Source organism: Mesocricetus auratus, unplaced genomic scaffold (assembly GCF_017639785.1).
Source record: "Mesocricetus auratus isolate SY011 unplaced genomic scaffold, BCM_Maur_2.0 Super-Scaffold_100006, whole genome shotgun sequence".
Lineage (NCBI taxonomy): Eukaryota > Metazoa > Chordata > Mammalia > Rodentia > Cricetidae > Mesocricetus > Mesocricetus auratus.
Window position 1 is genome coordinate 15,804,713 of NW_024429190.1, and position 13,435 is coordinate 15,818,147.

The 13,435-nt window shown below is 52.0% G+C and overlaps 1 protein-coding gene across 3 annotated transcripts in view; it reads right to left on the bottom strand.

The window, feature by feature from the left end:
* Nucleotides 1–1,249: 1,249 nt before the first annotated feature.
* The window catches only part of Htra3 (HtrA serine peptidase 3), a 33,041-nt gene continuing 20,855 nt past the window's right edge, over nucleotides 1,250–13,435 (bottom strand). The window contains exons 7-9 of one of the 3 annotated variants that reach the window (XM_040746962.1): nucleotides 8,575–8,623; nucleotides 7,215–7,310; nucleotides 1,250–1,271 (exon numbers count right to left, since the gene is read on the bottom strand). In XM_040746962.1, the coding sequence (XP_040602896.1) occupies nucleotides 1,265–1,271; nucleotides 7,215–7,310; nucleotides 8,575–8,623 (152 nt within the window). In that variant the 3' untranslated portion in view covers nucleotides 1,250–1,264. Of the gene's footprint in view, nucleotides 1,272–5,157; nucleotides 6,216–6,854; nucleotides 7,109–7,214; nucleotides 7,311–8,574; nucleotides 8,624–13,435 lie in introns of those variants that run through there. The other 2 variants (XM_005068853.4, XM_040746961.1) reach the window with 2 other exon arrangements.

Genomic DNA, 13,435 nt, shown 5'->3' on the forward strand with positions numbered 1-13,435 from the left:
TCACTCCAGTGAGCATCCTACCCACCTGGCTGGGTTAGATGCTTCCTATGTTGGAGGAGAGGTAATGCTGAGACAGCATCCCCACCAGACAGAGTCCTTACAGCCGAAGATGGTGTGTAGTCCTCTCTACTGTCCCTTGGATCCAGTCCTGACAATTCTCTCAGGACAGATTTGGAATGCAAGCTGGGAAGAAGCAGGGGTTGAATGTGGCCTTTTATTCTATGAGGAAGGACACCAAGGTCCCAGGGTGGGATGGGCCATGCAAGACGGAAGTCAGGCTTAGATTCCAGGGTCAGAGTGACCTAGGCAGCACTCCTCATGCTGCTGGGCCTTAGGCATGCTGCCACGAGGCTGTCAGGTCTGGAGGGTTGGTCTCCACACACGGTCATGATGCAAGCTGTGCCCCATCCCCTACCACGAGCTCCAGACTGAAGACCAGGCCTCTCGTGCCTTGAACACATGCAGAACTGCCCTAGTGATTGCGTATATAGACATCACAGCTTGGTTCCCCTCCCTCATGCTGTCTGCATAATGACAGTGGACCAAGAGTGGCTTCTTTTTTCCTTCTTAAAATTTCTGGGATTGGTATGTAAAATAAGATTGTTTTTAATTTAAATAAAAATTTATTTTAAAAAGTTTAGGTTAAAAAAACACATAATGTGAGCTGGACTTTGGTGGTACATGCCTTCAGTCCCAGCATTCAGGAGGAAAAAGCAGTCAGATCTCTGAGTCTAGGGCCAACTCGAACAACAGAGTGAGTTCCAAGATAGTTCCAGGAAAAAAAAACCTGTCTTGGAAAACCAAAAGCAAAACCAAACAAACAAACAAAAAGCCAATCATACCACAATGTAACATAAAATGTCTGATGCTCACCATTTTAAAGGCAATGTTTAGTGATATTCCAAAGTACTTGTTAGGGAGAAGGAAGGGGTGGGGAGGAGAGGGGATTGAAAGAGAGAGAGAAAGAGAGAGACAGAGACAGAGACAGGCAGACAGACCAACAGAGAGAGAAGCCAAGAGCAGAGTACCTCAAGGACCTGGTCCCGATACCTACTTCCTCCAGCAATGCATCACCTCCCAAAAGTAGCACCACCAGCTGGGGACCCAACATTCACAACACAAGCGTGCAGGGGACATGTCACAGTCCAACCATGACAGGCTGAACACACTGTATGCCTGGTCAGGATGTGTTTCTCCAGCCATCTGCCGTGGATGCCTGTGCTGTTTCCAGGAAGTGGTTTTTGTGACTCTATCAGGGACTCTGTCAGGTGCTATGGAGAAAATTCCAGAAAAGTTCATTCATGGTTGATGCCAGCAAATAACAGAAGTCTCTAAGCACCCGTGTTGGCCAAGTCCTGCTGCCCACAGCTCTGCATAGTGTGGAACTCTGCACAAGTGGTGCATTTAGGGACGTAGCATAAGTAGGTGTGTGTGCACAGTTGTGTGTCTGTACATGGTGTGTGTGTGTGTGTGTGTGTCTTAGTTACTTTTCTATTTCTGTGATGACCAGGACCAAGGAAACTTAAAGAAGTTTATTGGAGCTTATAGTTATTAAGTATGAGAGTCTGTGACCATCTTAGCAGCCAGTTAGCTGGCATGGTGTTGGAGCAGTAGCCTAGAGCTTACATCCTTATCCACAAAGAGGAGGCAGAAAGAGAACTAACTGGGAATGCCCTGGGATTTTTGTTGTTTGTTTGTTTTGTTTTTTGAGACAGGGTTTTGTAACAACCTTAGCTGGCCTGGGACTAGTTCTGTAGACCAGGGTAGCCTTGAACTCACAGAGATCCAACTGCCTCTACCCTCCTCCCCGAAGTGCTAGACTTTTAACCTTAAAGAGTCTGACCTGTACAAGAACCCCACCTTAAGTGATCCGCAATAGGTATTCAAACTACAGTCCTCAAGCCGTGTGTGTGTGTGTGTGTGTGTGTGTGTGTGTGTGTGTGTGTGTTATGTTGAGCCCACATGCCATGAGAGCTACATGGAGGTCAGAGACAGATGTGGAAGTCAGTTCTCCCCTTCTGTTGGAGTCCCAGAGGTTAAAGTCAAGACATGATGTGGCAGGAGGTGCCTTTACTTGCTGACCCATCTTGCCAGCACACTTCTTTCTTCCCTTTTAAGCAACTTCTAAAGAAACATGAAAGCCATTGATGGCTCCTTGTATATCTGTCCTGAGGAAGGGGGTCAGGGCCCATCCAAGGCAAATCAGACTCTGACAACAGGCAACCTGACAGGGAAAATGCCCTACCATTCTCAGAATCCTGAGCAGATGGGTCCACAGAGTTCCAGAGGAACACTGGGTTTGGGGAGCAAAGTCTGCCTCCCCTACATGTCAAGACATAGGCACAGGGGGTCCAACAAGAACATCCTGCCCCCCTAAGAGATCAAGGCTGTTGGTCAGTACTGCTGATGAACACATGAGGGTCACAGCCTTTGCCCCACACCAGGTACAGCCACCCATCATCAATAAGTCAATTCAGAAAGTCAGAGTCATGGCGGGAAACAGCAAAGGGAAATTCATTCAATGTGGCCACATTGGAAGGTGGATTTGAGAGGACTGCTGCTACTAAATATCTTTGTCCCACTCCCCGGGACCTGGGAGAAGGTTCTAGTCAGAGGAGTCACTGGACAAAGGCCAGGCCTGGAAAAGAGCAACCACTGGATCCAGGAAGACCTGAAGACCAAGATCCCTGGGGCTGTGTGAGGGAGGAGGGGTGATAGCAGGTAAGACGGAGAGTCGGTGACTCCGTGGTAACTTGTACTGCTCAGGTCAAGGGGCAGGCACAGCCCAAGGCTCCTACTCCCCTCAACTGGGTCTTATTCCAGAATTTTCATCTTTGGTTACCCTTGTGACAGGGAGGACATAATGAACCCTGAGGGTCAGTGCTGGTACATGGCCACCCTGGGCTCCTTACTGAGGAGCAGTTTGTCCTGCAGCAGCTGTTGCCATGGCTCACTACCTGAGGGATGGGTAGAACCTTCCCAGGTCGCCTGAAGATCAGCCATCCGTTCATGTATGACCTGGAACAGTCTTCTTCCTCTCGAGGCCTCAGTTTCTCCCACATCCAGCAGGGTATTGGAAGGCAGGGCCCCATGCTGGTTAGTCTGTTTGTGAATGGAGCTCCAAGTTGGAACTGCTTGTGAACGCCCCTGTTTACTGTCTCACGGGACACACAGTGGAGGGCGGGTAGGAACTTAGCTGTTGGGGTTCGTGGGAACCCAAAGAGTTGCACAATACTCTGGCGGCAGCTGGCTGACTCTGAAAAAGTTGTTTTTCACGAACTGCAGCTGGCTGAGCAGCTGAGGGTCAGCCCACTTGGCTGGGAGCGGTCAGGGACCACTCTCCCAAGCCTGGGAGAGGACGGGGACTGCTATGGCCACCCACACAGGAATCTGGGGTGTGGGGATTGGTCCCCGGTATATGGTGAGCCTTCTCTAAGAACTCCTGGCTATCTCTGGGGGTATACGTTGTGTGTCCATGACCTCACTGAATACCGAAGCTCAGAGCTAAAGGGCAGTGGGTCAGATCCCAGACAGTCCATCCCCCTGAACTCAGAGACTCCACCTTCAGCCTCTGATTTCATATAAAGTCAACCAGAGGCCAAACCAGAGAATAGTGGCGTAGGAACAGGAAGAGAGGAGACGGGTGGGTGGCACTTTGGAACCCAGACACCCCTGTGTGCCTTTTCATCCAGGACAACAGTATTAACTTCACTTTACAGCTTGGGAAACTGAGGTAGCCACACCACCTGGTACTAGGTCTGACTATTGTGGAGGTCCTAGGGGGCTTGTGGGTGCTACAGCCAGTAGGGGTCCAGGCAGGCCCAGAAGAGCACAACTTGACTGAGTCGGTACCTGAGAGAGGAGAGGTCTGTGAGCCCCTATCTCTCAACTGCTATGGGGTGGACAGGGGCTAGGAAGTAGGACTTATTTAGGGTGCCAAAGCCTGCCTCAGTAGGCGTGGGGATAGACATTGAGGGGAGCTGAGCTTCTGCCCACCATGTGGAAGACACTAACACATGGTATAAACAGCAGAACGTAGACCTGGGTCTGAAATGTTTATGGTGACCTGTAAGGTCTTTGTGTCAAGGTCTCCACAGAAGCAAGCAAGGGCCTACTGGGTTTGGTCCAGCCCGGTGGGAGCTGGCAGGCACAGCATGCTGGGAGGGGCAGATACTGTGTGAGCTATACCAGGCTCTGAAGCCAGGTCTGGTCTCTCAGAAGAGGGTAGTGGCGGGTGTACTGGAACAAGGGGTGGACAGAAGCGGGGAGCTGATGGGCAGCTATTGCGGGGTACAGCGAAGGGTTGGGAAACGTTGGTATAGCCCTGCCGTGGTAACTTGTGCCTGTGCCTCAAAGCTGAGAGTGTGGCATGTGGGCTAGCAGGCACCTTCCTTACAAAGGTACTTGCTGCTCCTTTCTAGTCCTTTCTGCCTGGGTACACTCCCATCTTCTCTTCTGGTTAGCCATACAGCACGCAGCCAGCTATCCCTCCACAGCTGCCAAACATTAAGACATCCGTCTCCAGAGAGTCCCAGTACAAGACACTTCTGCTGCCCTGGGGAACTTATGAGGCTGGGGAACAGGAGCCCTAGAGTGGATCGCTCAAACGCCTGCAGTTTATGCTGTGCAGACCCTGCCCCTGTGGGCAGGCTGAGCTGGAAGGTCCCAGATCCTTCTGAACTCCAGTAGAGAGAAGCATGGGTGTGGGTCTCCAGCCCCAAATCCCCACTCCAAGCCCTTCTGAGAATTTCCTCTCGGAAAACTCTTACTCCCAGCCACTGTGGGCTGTGGGTAGTATTCAAGAGAAGAAAGAAATAAGAGGGGCCAGGGAAAGAGCTTGTCCACATGGCCAAGCTGCATGGAAGGGCTTGGGGACCACATGCCTTTCTCACTGATGTTGCTTCCCACAGCAACCAGGAGTTGGGTAGTGTCAGGAGGGAGATGGGAAACCTCAAAGCTGGATGCGAGGGAACTGTCCCCAGCTTCAGGCTGCCCACAGCAGCAGGCTGCCCTAGGATCGCTGCGTTCCTTGCTACTTGTGGCTGACACATGGAGAGGCCACTTACAGGTCTCAGACCGGCACCAACAATGTACTAGGTGTGGAGCCCCAGCAAGAGCCCGGTCGGTGGGGGTGCAAACACCTCTCCGTGACAGCTATGCGCTTGTAAACTTTAATTTCGTACAGTAGAGAAACATACAGTACAAGCAACACGGGCAGTGGGGGTAATTTTACAGCAAAGCTCACAAATACACTTGAAACACTAGGGAGAACGAAGATGCCCTCGGGAGCCTGCTGGCTGCTGGGTGGCAGTCTCCAGAGACGCACCAGAACTGTGTGCCTTCAGAGGTGAAGTGGCTCAGTCCTTGCACCTCAGGCAGGTGCCAGCTCCCTCTCTGGTCACCACATGGTCACCTTGGGAGAATGAGCTCTCAGGATTGGGGTCTGTGATCAAGACACTCCTTCCTGCCTGCCTGGGCCAGCACAGGCTCAGCTGGGCAGTGAGGGACATACCTGCTCCAGGTCAGGACCTTGGCCTCTCCAGGAGACAGCTGCAGGGCCTGACCCCCAGGGATGCCAGGTGGCAGGGCGAGCAGCCCCTGTCTTACTATGAGGGGGTGCTGAGGCAGACGGAAGGCAGGTGGGGTCAGGAAAGCACTGTGAGGGGAGAGGTCTAGGTCTAGGCACTGGGACACCATGGAGACGAGTGGGATGGGAGCCAGGTGGGCCTTCCTGAGGGTAGAGGCTGGGAGCCGGGGTAAGGGCAGACTTCCAGGGAAATTTCTAGGAGCTTGTAAATCCAGAGAACTCAGAAGGTGACATCAGGAGCATTTGGTCCAGGGGACACTGTGCTCCCTCTGTTGGAAATGGAGTTCAGGGTTAAGGCTGAGATCCAGGCCCCTGGTTAGGTCCAGCCTCTGACTCAGCCCCGGATGCAGAATAGGAGCCTGCTGGCCCTTCTGAGGACCACAGCAGCCCATCATCCTGATCTCGTGAAGGTCGGGACCCCGCCTTCAGCAGGCTTTGGCATGGCACTGGAAGACGGTAACTTCACATCACCACCTCAGGGGTGATGTTGAAGAGGAGGTCATCATTCCCCCGCCGCACCTCCAACAGCAGCGGGGATTCACTCAGGACTGCCTCCTGCAGCTCACTGGAGTCCGTCAAGGGGCGTCCATTGACTTTGACAATGATGTCACCATCTTGGATGCCTCCTCTGCAAACCAGGAGAAAGACCCTCAGCATGCACATACCCCCAGGGCTCGGGTGGTGCTCACCTGGGCTCAGCAGCAGCAGTTTAACAAAATGATTTTGAGGAAGAATGCCCGTGGAAAGTCAGAGGCACTGATGTTCAAACTGCAGAAGAGGAGCAGGCCCACCTCCCCACAGCAGACTACAGGCCAGTGGGGCCCCTCTAGATCCCAGAGCCACAGCTCAAAATAACTGATGCGACCTACCCATCATGGCACTCACGGTGACCCAATACTTAACATCGCTTTGTTTACTTGTTTGTAACATTTGTTTGTTTGTTTGGATTTCATGGGTTTTGTTTGTTTGCTTTTGAGACAGGGCCCCATGTGGCTTAGGCTGGATCTCTATCTAGCTGAGACCAAATTGAGGATACACTCTTGTGCCACCATTCCAGGGCTGCACCTAACGTTTCTATAGTTCTTAAAAAAACAAACAAGGGCCGGGCTTTGGTGGCACACCTTTAATACCAGCACTTGGGAGCAGAGGCAGGCGGATCTCTGTGAGTTTGAGGCCAGCCTGGTCTACAGAGCGAGTTTCAAGACAGCGTCCAAAACAATACAGAGAAACCCTGTTTTGAAAAACCAAAAAACAACAAACAACAACAAAAACCAAAGGCTTTATCTCATTTTCTGTGACAAAGTCTCTAGGATGGGGGTCAGCAGAACAAGATCCTTTCTACAAATGAGAAAACTGAGGCCCCAGCTCTTTCTGTAGAGAGGGAGGCTTGGAGACAGCCTCTGCTTCCTGAAGGAAAGATCCCTCTGCTCCAAGGACAGGCGTGGCCAATGCTCTCAGGGACAGTTCATCCCTCCCATGGCTCAGAAAGGAGGCCAGACTCCACAGCTCCTTGCCAGGAGGCTTGTGGGTCACATAAGGTCAGCGAGGAGGCCCAGCCCAGCCCCCAGCACACACCTCCCCCCCATGACTGAGTGTCAGCAGCCCTCCCTCTGCTGGCCAAGCATACCTCTGAGAAGGTGAGTTGGGAACGACCTCTTGCACGTATATTCCGCTGCTGACTGATGGAAAGTCTGGGTTGGCGGCCTTCAGCTCCTCCACCAAACTGAAAGGGCAGTTCTGTGTCAGCCTCTGCCTCCAGCCCAGGTCCCTGGCATGTGGCTGCCCCTTTCCGCCACCACTCAAGCCAGACAAACAGCCTCCTGTGGGCTCTCAGAGCACCTTGAACCCCATGAGACGGGGCTGTTTAGTGGCCATAACTGGCTGAGAGTGTGGAGAGGAGACAGCTAGACGGAGGATGGGTTCTAAGGGGTGGAGGAGGGAGGGCAGGTGGGCGGGTGGACGGATGGCACTGGGTGGAAAGGCGGAGGATGATCGGTCATAGAGTGGACAGAGAAGACGGGACAGATGGAAGTGGATGAGCTGGTCTGCTGGTCTTAACTGCAGATTGCTTAAAATCTGCTCCCTAGATTGACAGCTGCCGAAGCAGGAAGAGTGAGTTAGGGGTGGCTAGTAGATATCCCAGAGTTATCCCCAGAGTTCACAATGCAGTAGAGCCTCCTTCACAGCCCTGGGCTGGGCTGTCCCCCCCTTCCTCCTCAACCCCCTTCTTTATCACTTCATCCTGTAATTCCAGGCAGCTGTCCTGTTCTGAACCTCTACCAGGGCCAGGGCCAAGAGGAGGGTGGGAATACAGCCATCTCCTTGGAACTCACAGTCAAGGTGGCAGGCAGGGTGGGAAGGTCACCAGACAGGCCATTCCACCCCGGTGTTAAAGGAAAGTGGGGTGTACAAACAAGGGAGGCTCTTCTACGTGAGTGGCCTGTGGAGGTGGAGAAATGTCCACTAGGACCTCAAAACATGACCATGTTTGGAAACAAGGTCTTTGCCACGCTAGTTGGTCAGGGACCTTGAGATGAAGTAATGGACCTGGGCAGCTCTCACATCCAGTGACTGGCAGTTTTGGGGCTCAGGCACAGGCTGGAGAAGGCCATGTGGAGATGGGCGAGGATGAGGGATATGACAGCCTGCTGAGGAAGGCCCACGGCCAGGGGAGTCAACACACCCAGGAAGGATGCACTCTGGAACCTCACAGAGTGAGGCTTGTGGGCACCAGAACTCTCAATATATTTTGGTTGTTTTAAGCCACCCAGTTTTAATTACTCATTGTGGGAACCTCAGGAAGCAAAGTCTGGAAGCTTCCTGGAGGACGGGGCATCTGGATAGAGCTGGGAAGGAGCAGAAGGAATCCACCAGGCAGTGGTAGTGGGTCTGTCCCCTCTAGGACCTGCCGGCAGATGGCCATAGTGGTCAGCATATGGAAGGGTCTCGGGAGGACAGGACAGGGAGATGTCGCCCATGGCATTCACCTTGGCGTGATGGTCCGCATCCGGATGCCAATGAAGCGCTTCTTCCAGTCTGGAAATGGAACACATTGGGCTCAGTTAGGCTACACAGTCTCTGCCCTTGAGAAGGGAACCCCAAGGGTACTCAGTAGGGTGGGGAACCAGGAGTCAGTTTGCTATTGAGCAGGGGCCTGGGGCTGCCCTGTCCTGACTGCTCTCTGGATGTGTCTGGCTCTAATCTGCTTCTGGCAGGTGGGTTTAGTGCCTTCCCTCCCCTCCATCTGACCCCTCCCCTTTGCCCCGGCTGAGCTCCCTCCTCACCCCAGCTCTTCCAGCTTCCCCACCGCTGATGCCCCACTGGGGCCTGAGCCCATACCTCTCTCTGCTCTCTCTGTAAAGGCCACCTGACTATGCACAGAGAGCACTGGTCACAATGAGGTGCAGTTCTCAAGGGCCTCCCCAAGCCTCCCCCACCCTCGACTGTCCTCGCCCTCAACCCTGGCTGAAAACACTGGGACAGGTTCCGAACCCAAAGCAAGGCTTGACACATTTCAAGTTTTCATTTCACTAGAATTCCCTGAACACAGTGGAATCAGACCAGAAACCAACAGTAGAAAGAGTCTGTGAAACCCCAATGCTTAAGAAGTAAGAGACAAGAAGCCTTACTCAGAGATGAGAGCAAAAGGAGAAATGAGAGAATATTTTCAACTACATCAATGAAAATATTCCTAACTAAAACTTTCATGGAACAGAGGTTGTTCTTAGAAGTAAAGAGCACAACTAAACACCCATGTTAGAAAAAACATGACTCAGGTAGGCAAGACAGCGCAGAAGGTAAGGGTACTTGTGGTACAAGCATGGTGACTTGAGCTTGATACTCAGAACCCATATAAAGATGGAAGCGGAGAGCTGACCCCCACAAAGTTGTCTTCTAACCCTCTGCATGCATGCCATGGCACACACACCCCTCCTGTGGAAATAATAAAAAATGTAAAGAGATTTAGTAAGTTTTGTTTTATATATATATATGTATATATATATATATATATAGAGAGAGAGAGAGAGAGAGAGAGAGAATTTTATGTTTTACTTGCATCCCATGCATGCAATGCCAATGTTGGCCAGAAGGGGGTATCAGATCCCCCTGGAAATGGAGTTAACAGCTGCCATGTAGGTGCTGGGAACTGAACCCAGGTCCTCTGCAAGATCAGTAAGTGCGTTAAACTGCTGTGCCATCCCTCCAGACCCAGTAATTTTTTTTAATTTAAAGAGTAAAGTATCAAACCAGTGGCTTCAAATTCCCTTAAAGAAAAGGCCAAGAGCTGGTGGTGCATGCCTTTAATCCCATGTTCAGGAGGCAGAGGCAGGTGGATCTCTGTGAGTTCAAGGCCAGCCTGGTCTGCAGAGTGAGTTCCAGGACAGCTAGGGCTACACAGATAAACCCTGTCTTGAAAACAAAGAACAAAACAAAACAAAAACAAGAAAAAGGTGACCAAATGAAACTCAAAGACAGCAGAAGAAAAGATGAGAGCATGACCCAACGAGCCACAAAACAGCCCAGCAGAGATAGAAATGAACCAAAATCCAATCCTCTGAAATCAATAAAATGAATAAACCATTACCCACTGTGATCATGGGGAAAATACAGATAGTTACCAATGTCAAAGATTCGAGATGAGTTGTTGCTGCAGACCTCAGACCTCACAAGGCTGCTAGGGGAGCTATCCACTGTTTCATGTCCATGCATTCCACCACTCAGGGTCTGGAAAGCCCCGAACACTTAGGTCCATTCAGGGAGAAATGAATGGCCTCCGTCTAGTAAAGAAGCTGATGAGTGGCTAAAAATCTTCCCACCAAGAGCCCAGATGATATCGCGGCTGAAACTGGTAGTTTAAGGGAGAAACAGCCTCCAGGGGAATCAAAGTGCTTGGAGATCCTGGTAGCAGGCCTCAGAGATTGGTCAGGCCATCAGAGATTGGTCAGTATAGTGTATACCCACTATAACATGTGCTGAGAAAAGCTAGGTGCTGTGATCCTGGATCTGGGGGTGTAGCACTGTTAAACTGGCAATTGCCCCCAAAGTCTTTAACAGACACACTGCAGCTCCAAACAAAATGCCATCAGGCCTTTGATTTCTTTCCATACAAATCAAAAAGCTGATTCTCAACTGTATCTGGAACAAAGGGAGCTCAGAGAGCAGAGATGATGAGGAAGAACAGAGTGGGACAGCTCAGACCTCCTGCGAGAGCCACAGGCACTCGGACCACCTGCCTCAGGACCTCCTGGGAGAGCACAGACCTCAGGACCTCCTGGGAGAGCACAGACCTCAGGACCTCCTGGGAGAGCACAGGTGCTCAGACCACCTGCCTCAGGACCTCCTGGGAGAGCACAGGCGCTCAGACCACCTGCCTCAGGACCTCCTGGGAAAGCACAGGCGCTCAGACCACCTGCCTCAGGACCTCCTGGGAGAGCCACGGGCACTAAGCCATGCAGCACTGGGACAAGGATGAACGGCTTGATAGATGGGAAAACTAGGAAACCACTGGGGGTGGGAGTGGGGTTGGAGTCCTTTGAGCACATGGTACTAGAATAACCTATTATCCAGAGCAAACGATGAATGGATAGCAACAATGCCCAGGGGAGCTGGGCTGGGAGGCTCTGGACTCTACCCGAATCCCAGACACACTCAGCTGCCGTTCTGAGGCCTGTGGGAGGGACTGCGGTGGGGCTGGAGCGGCACCACCGTGAGCTGGGGCTCTGGTGATGCTGAGTGACGGAGTAGTCGTGGGGCCAATGAAGATCTACCCAGGAGGGAGGGCACAGGGACTTGCAGATGGGTGGCAGAAGGGCACAGGACTCGGGGAGAGTGGAGATACCCTTAACCGAGGGATTTAGGTACAGTGCCTCTTATACTCATGTGAGTCCCATAAGCACTTGTACATTCAGCTCATGCAAGGAGAGGCTGGGAGGGGAGGTGGGGAGTATGGTGCTTCACTGTGGATGCCACCTAAATCTAGGAACCAGTACAGGATGAAACCCAACTCCCAAGCTTGGGTATCCAGGAAGCCCCTCCTTCGACACCTCCACTGGCCTTTAGCCTAAGGCCATGTTTAAAAAGCACAAAGTTCAGCTTCCCATGGGTGTAGGGAGTGGGGCCTTATCCCTTTCCAATGTGGGATGGCTTCCTGGCAAAGCAGCAGCCTGGGGTACCTTTGAGGCCAGGGGCGTCCTCAGACAGGGGACCACCATTTCAGGTCACCTGGCAGTACCACAGCCCTAAGCACAGAGGCTGGGTATTTAGACACACGGCTGGGGTGTGGCACAGAGCTGGGGCTGGGTTCTGTCTCCAAGGCTAGAGCAATTGTGTCTGTCAACCCTTCCACCCCGCCCCGATCTCTGGGAAAATCACCTCCGTAAGGTACGTGCACCCCAACGGGAAAGGGACTATGGGAATCTTCACTTAGAACATCCACTTTAACGAGCATCAGGGCATCAGCAACAGAATCCCAAGACAGGGAAGGGGGTTACCTTAAATGGTTGAGACAGCTGGATACCTGAGAATGTTCTGGACCTATAGAGTAGTAGCTACAATAAGCACCACTACATCATATTTGCTGCTGTAATTCACGCCTCCAAATAACATCAAGGGCAAGGCTCCAGCCAGGGTTTCACACATTTGAGGGATCGTTCTGAGATAGCTTGGTGGGGCACCTGACCCTAAGGATAAACAGGGGACATGGGTGACATTATTTCCATAAAGGTTCCTTAATGTAAGCAGATTTTAATGTTTCTGGGTTTGTTCCTTCTTTAAATAAGGTGAGCATTTAGGAGTAGATCATTTGGTCACCTGAATGACAGCTGACAGGCCCTTGTGCCTCACAACCTTGAGCAGGGCTATAAGCCAGACAAAGCCTTCTTGGCAGCCCCTTTGGTGGTTGTGCACACTCCATGGTCCTTGGGGTGGGGGAGGGGTGGGGCCCTCCACTCCAGCTGCAAGAACCTCTATAGCTGCAGCTGCCTCTGGAGCCAGGAGGAGGTCTCCCTCCAGTCAGGCCAGCTCCAGACGGTTCTGGGATGCCTCACTCAGGCCTTGAGAAGACTTGGTGACCTCCACACAACCCTGTCCAAGATGCTCCAGCCCTGGCAACAGAAGTCTTCAGCAAGTTCTGGGTGGAGTGGGGTAGGGAGGGGGTGGGGCAGCATTTCCCCCAGTGGGAGCTATCCATCACAAACTGCTTGCGATTGACAGAAAAGTGGCTATGCTCCTGAGAGACTTGTGATTGGTGGACAGGAAATTGTGCTGTGATTGGTAGAATCCTACCATGCTCTTTCTAGCTATATGAGGATGCATCCCTCAGACCCTATAAAGGTTTATTACTGACTGGTTTTTTTTTTTGCCTACTTCTGATCTTTATCACAGACAGAGGGGGCTGAACTGGATGCACAAAAAGCAGATGAGAAAAACCCAAGTTCCCAGCTCAGTTGGCAGAAGCAAGAAGACAGCTTAGAGCTCCAGACAGGCACTGAGCACTACAGACCCTGACACCCAAAGGCACTGAGCACTACAGACCCTGACACCCAAAGGCACTGAGAACTACAGACCCTGACACCCAAAGGCACTGAGAACTACAGACCCTGACACTCAAAAATCCGATCTGTAGCCCCACAGGGAGTTGAGAGTCCCAGACAGACACGGAAAGCTACAGACCCTGACACCCAAAGCTCAAAGCTGTAGCCCCAAATGGAGCTTAGAGTTCCATACAGACACTGAGAGCTATAGACCCTGACACCCAAATCTCAGAGCTGTAGCCCCAGTGGAGCTGAGAGTTCTAGAGCGCCACCAAGAGATACAGACCCTGACACCTGAAGCTCTGGAGAGTTCTGG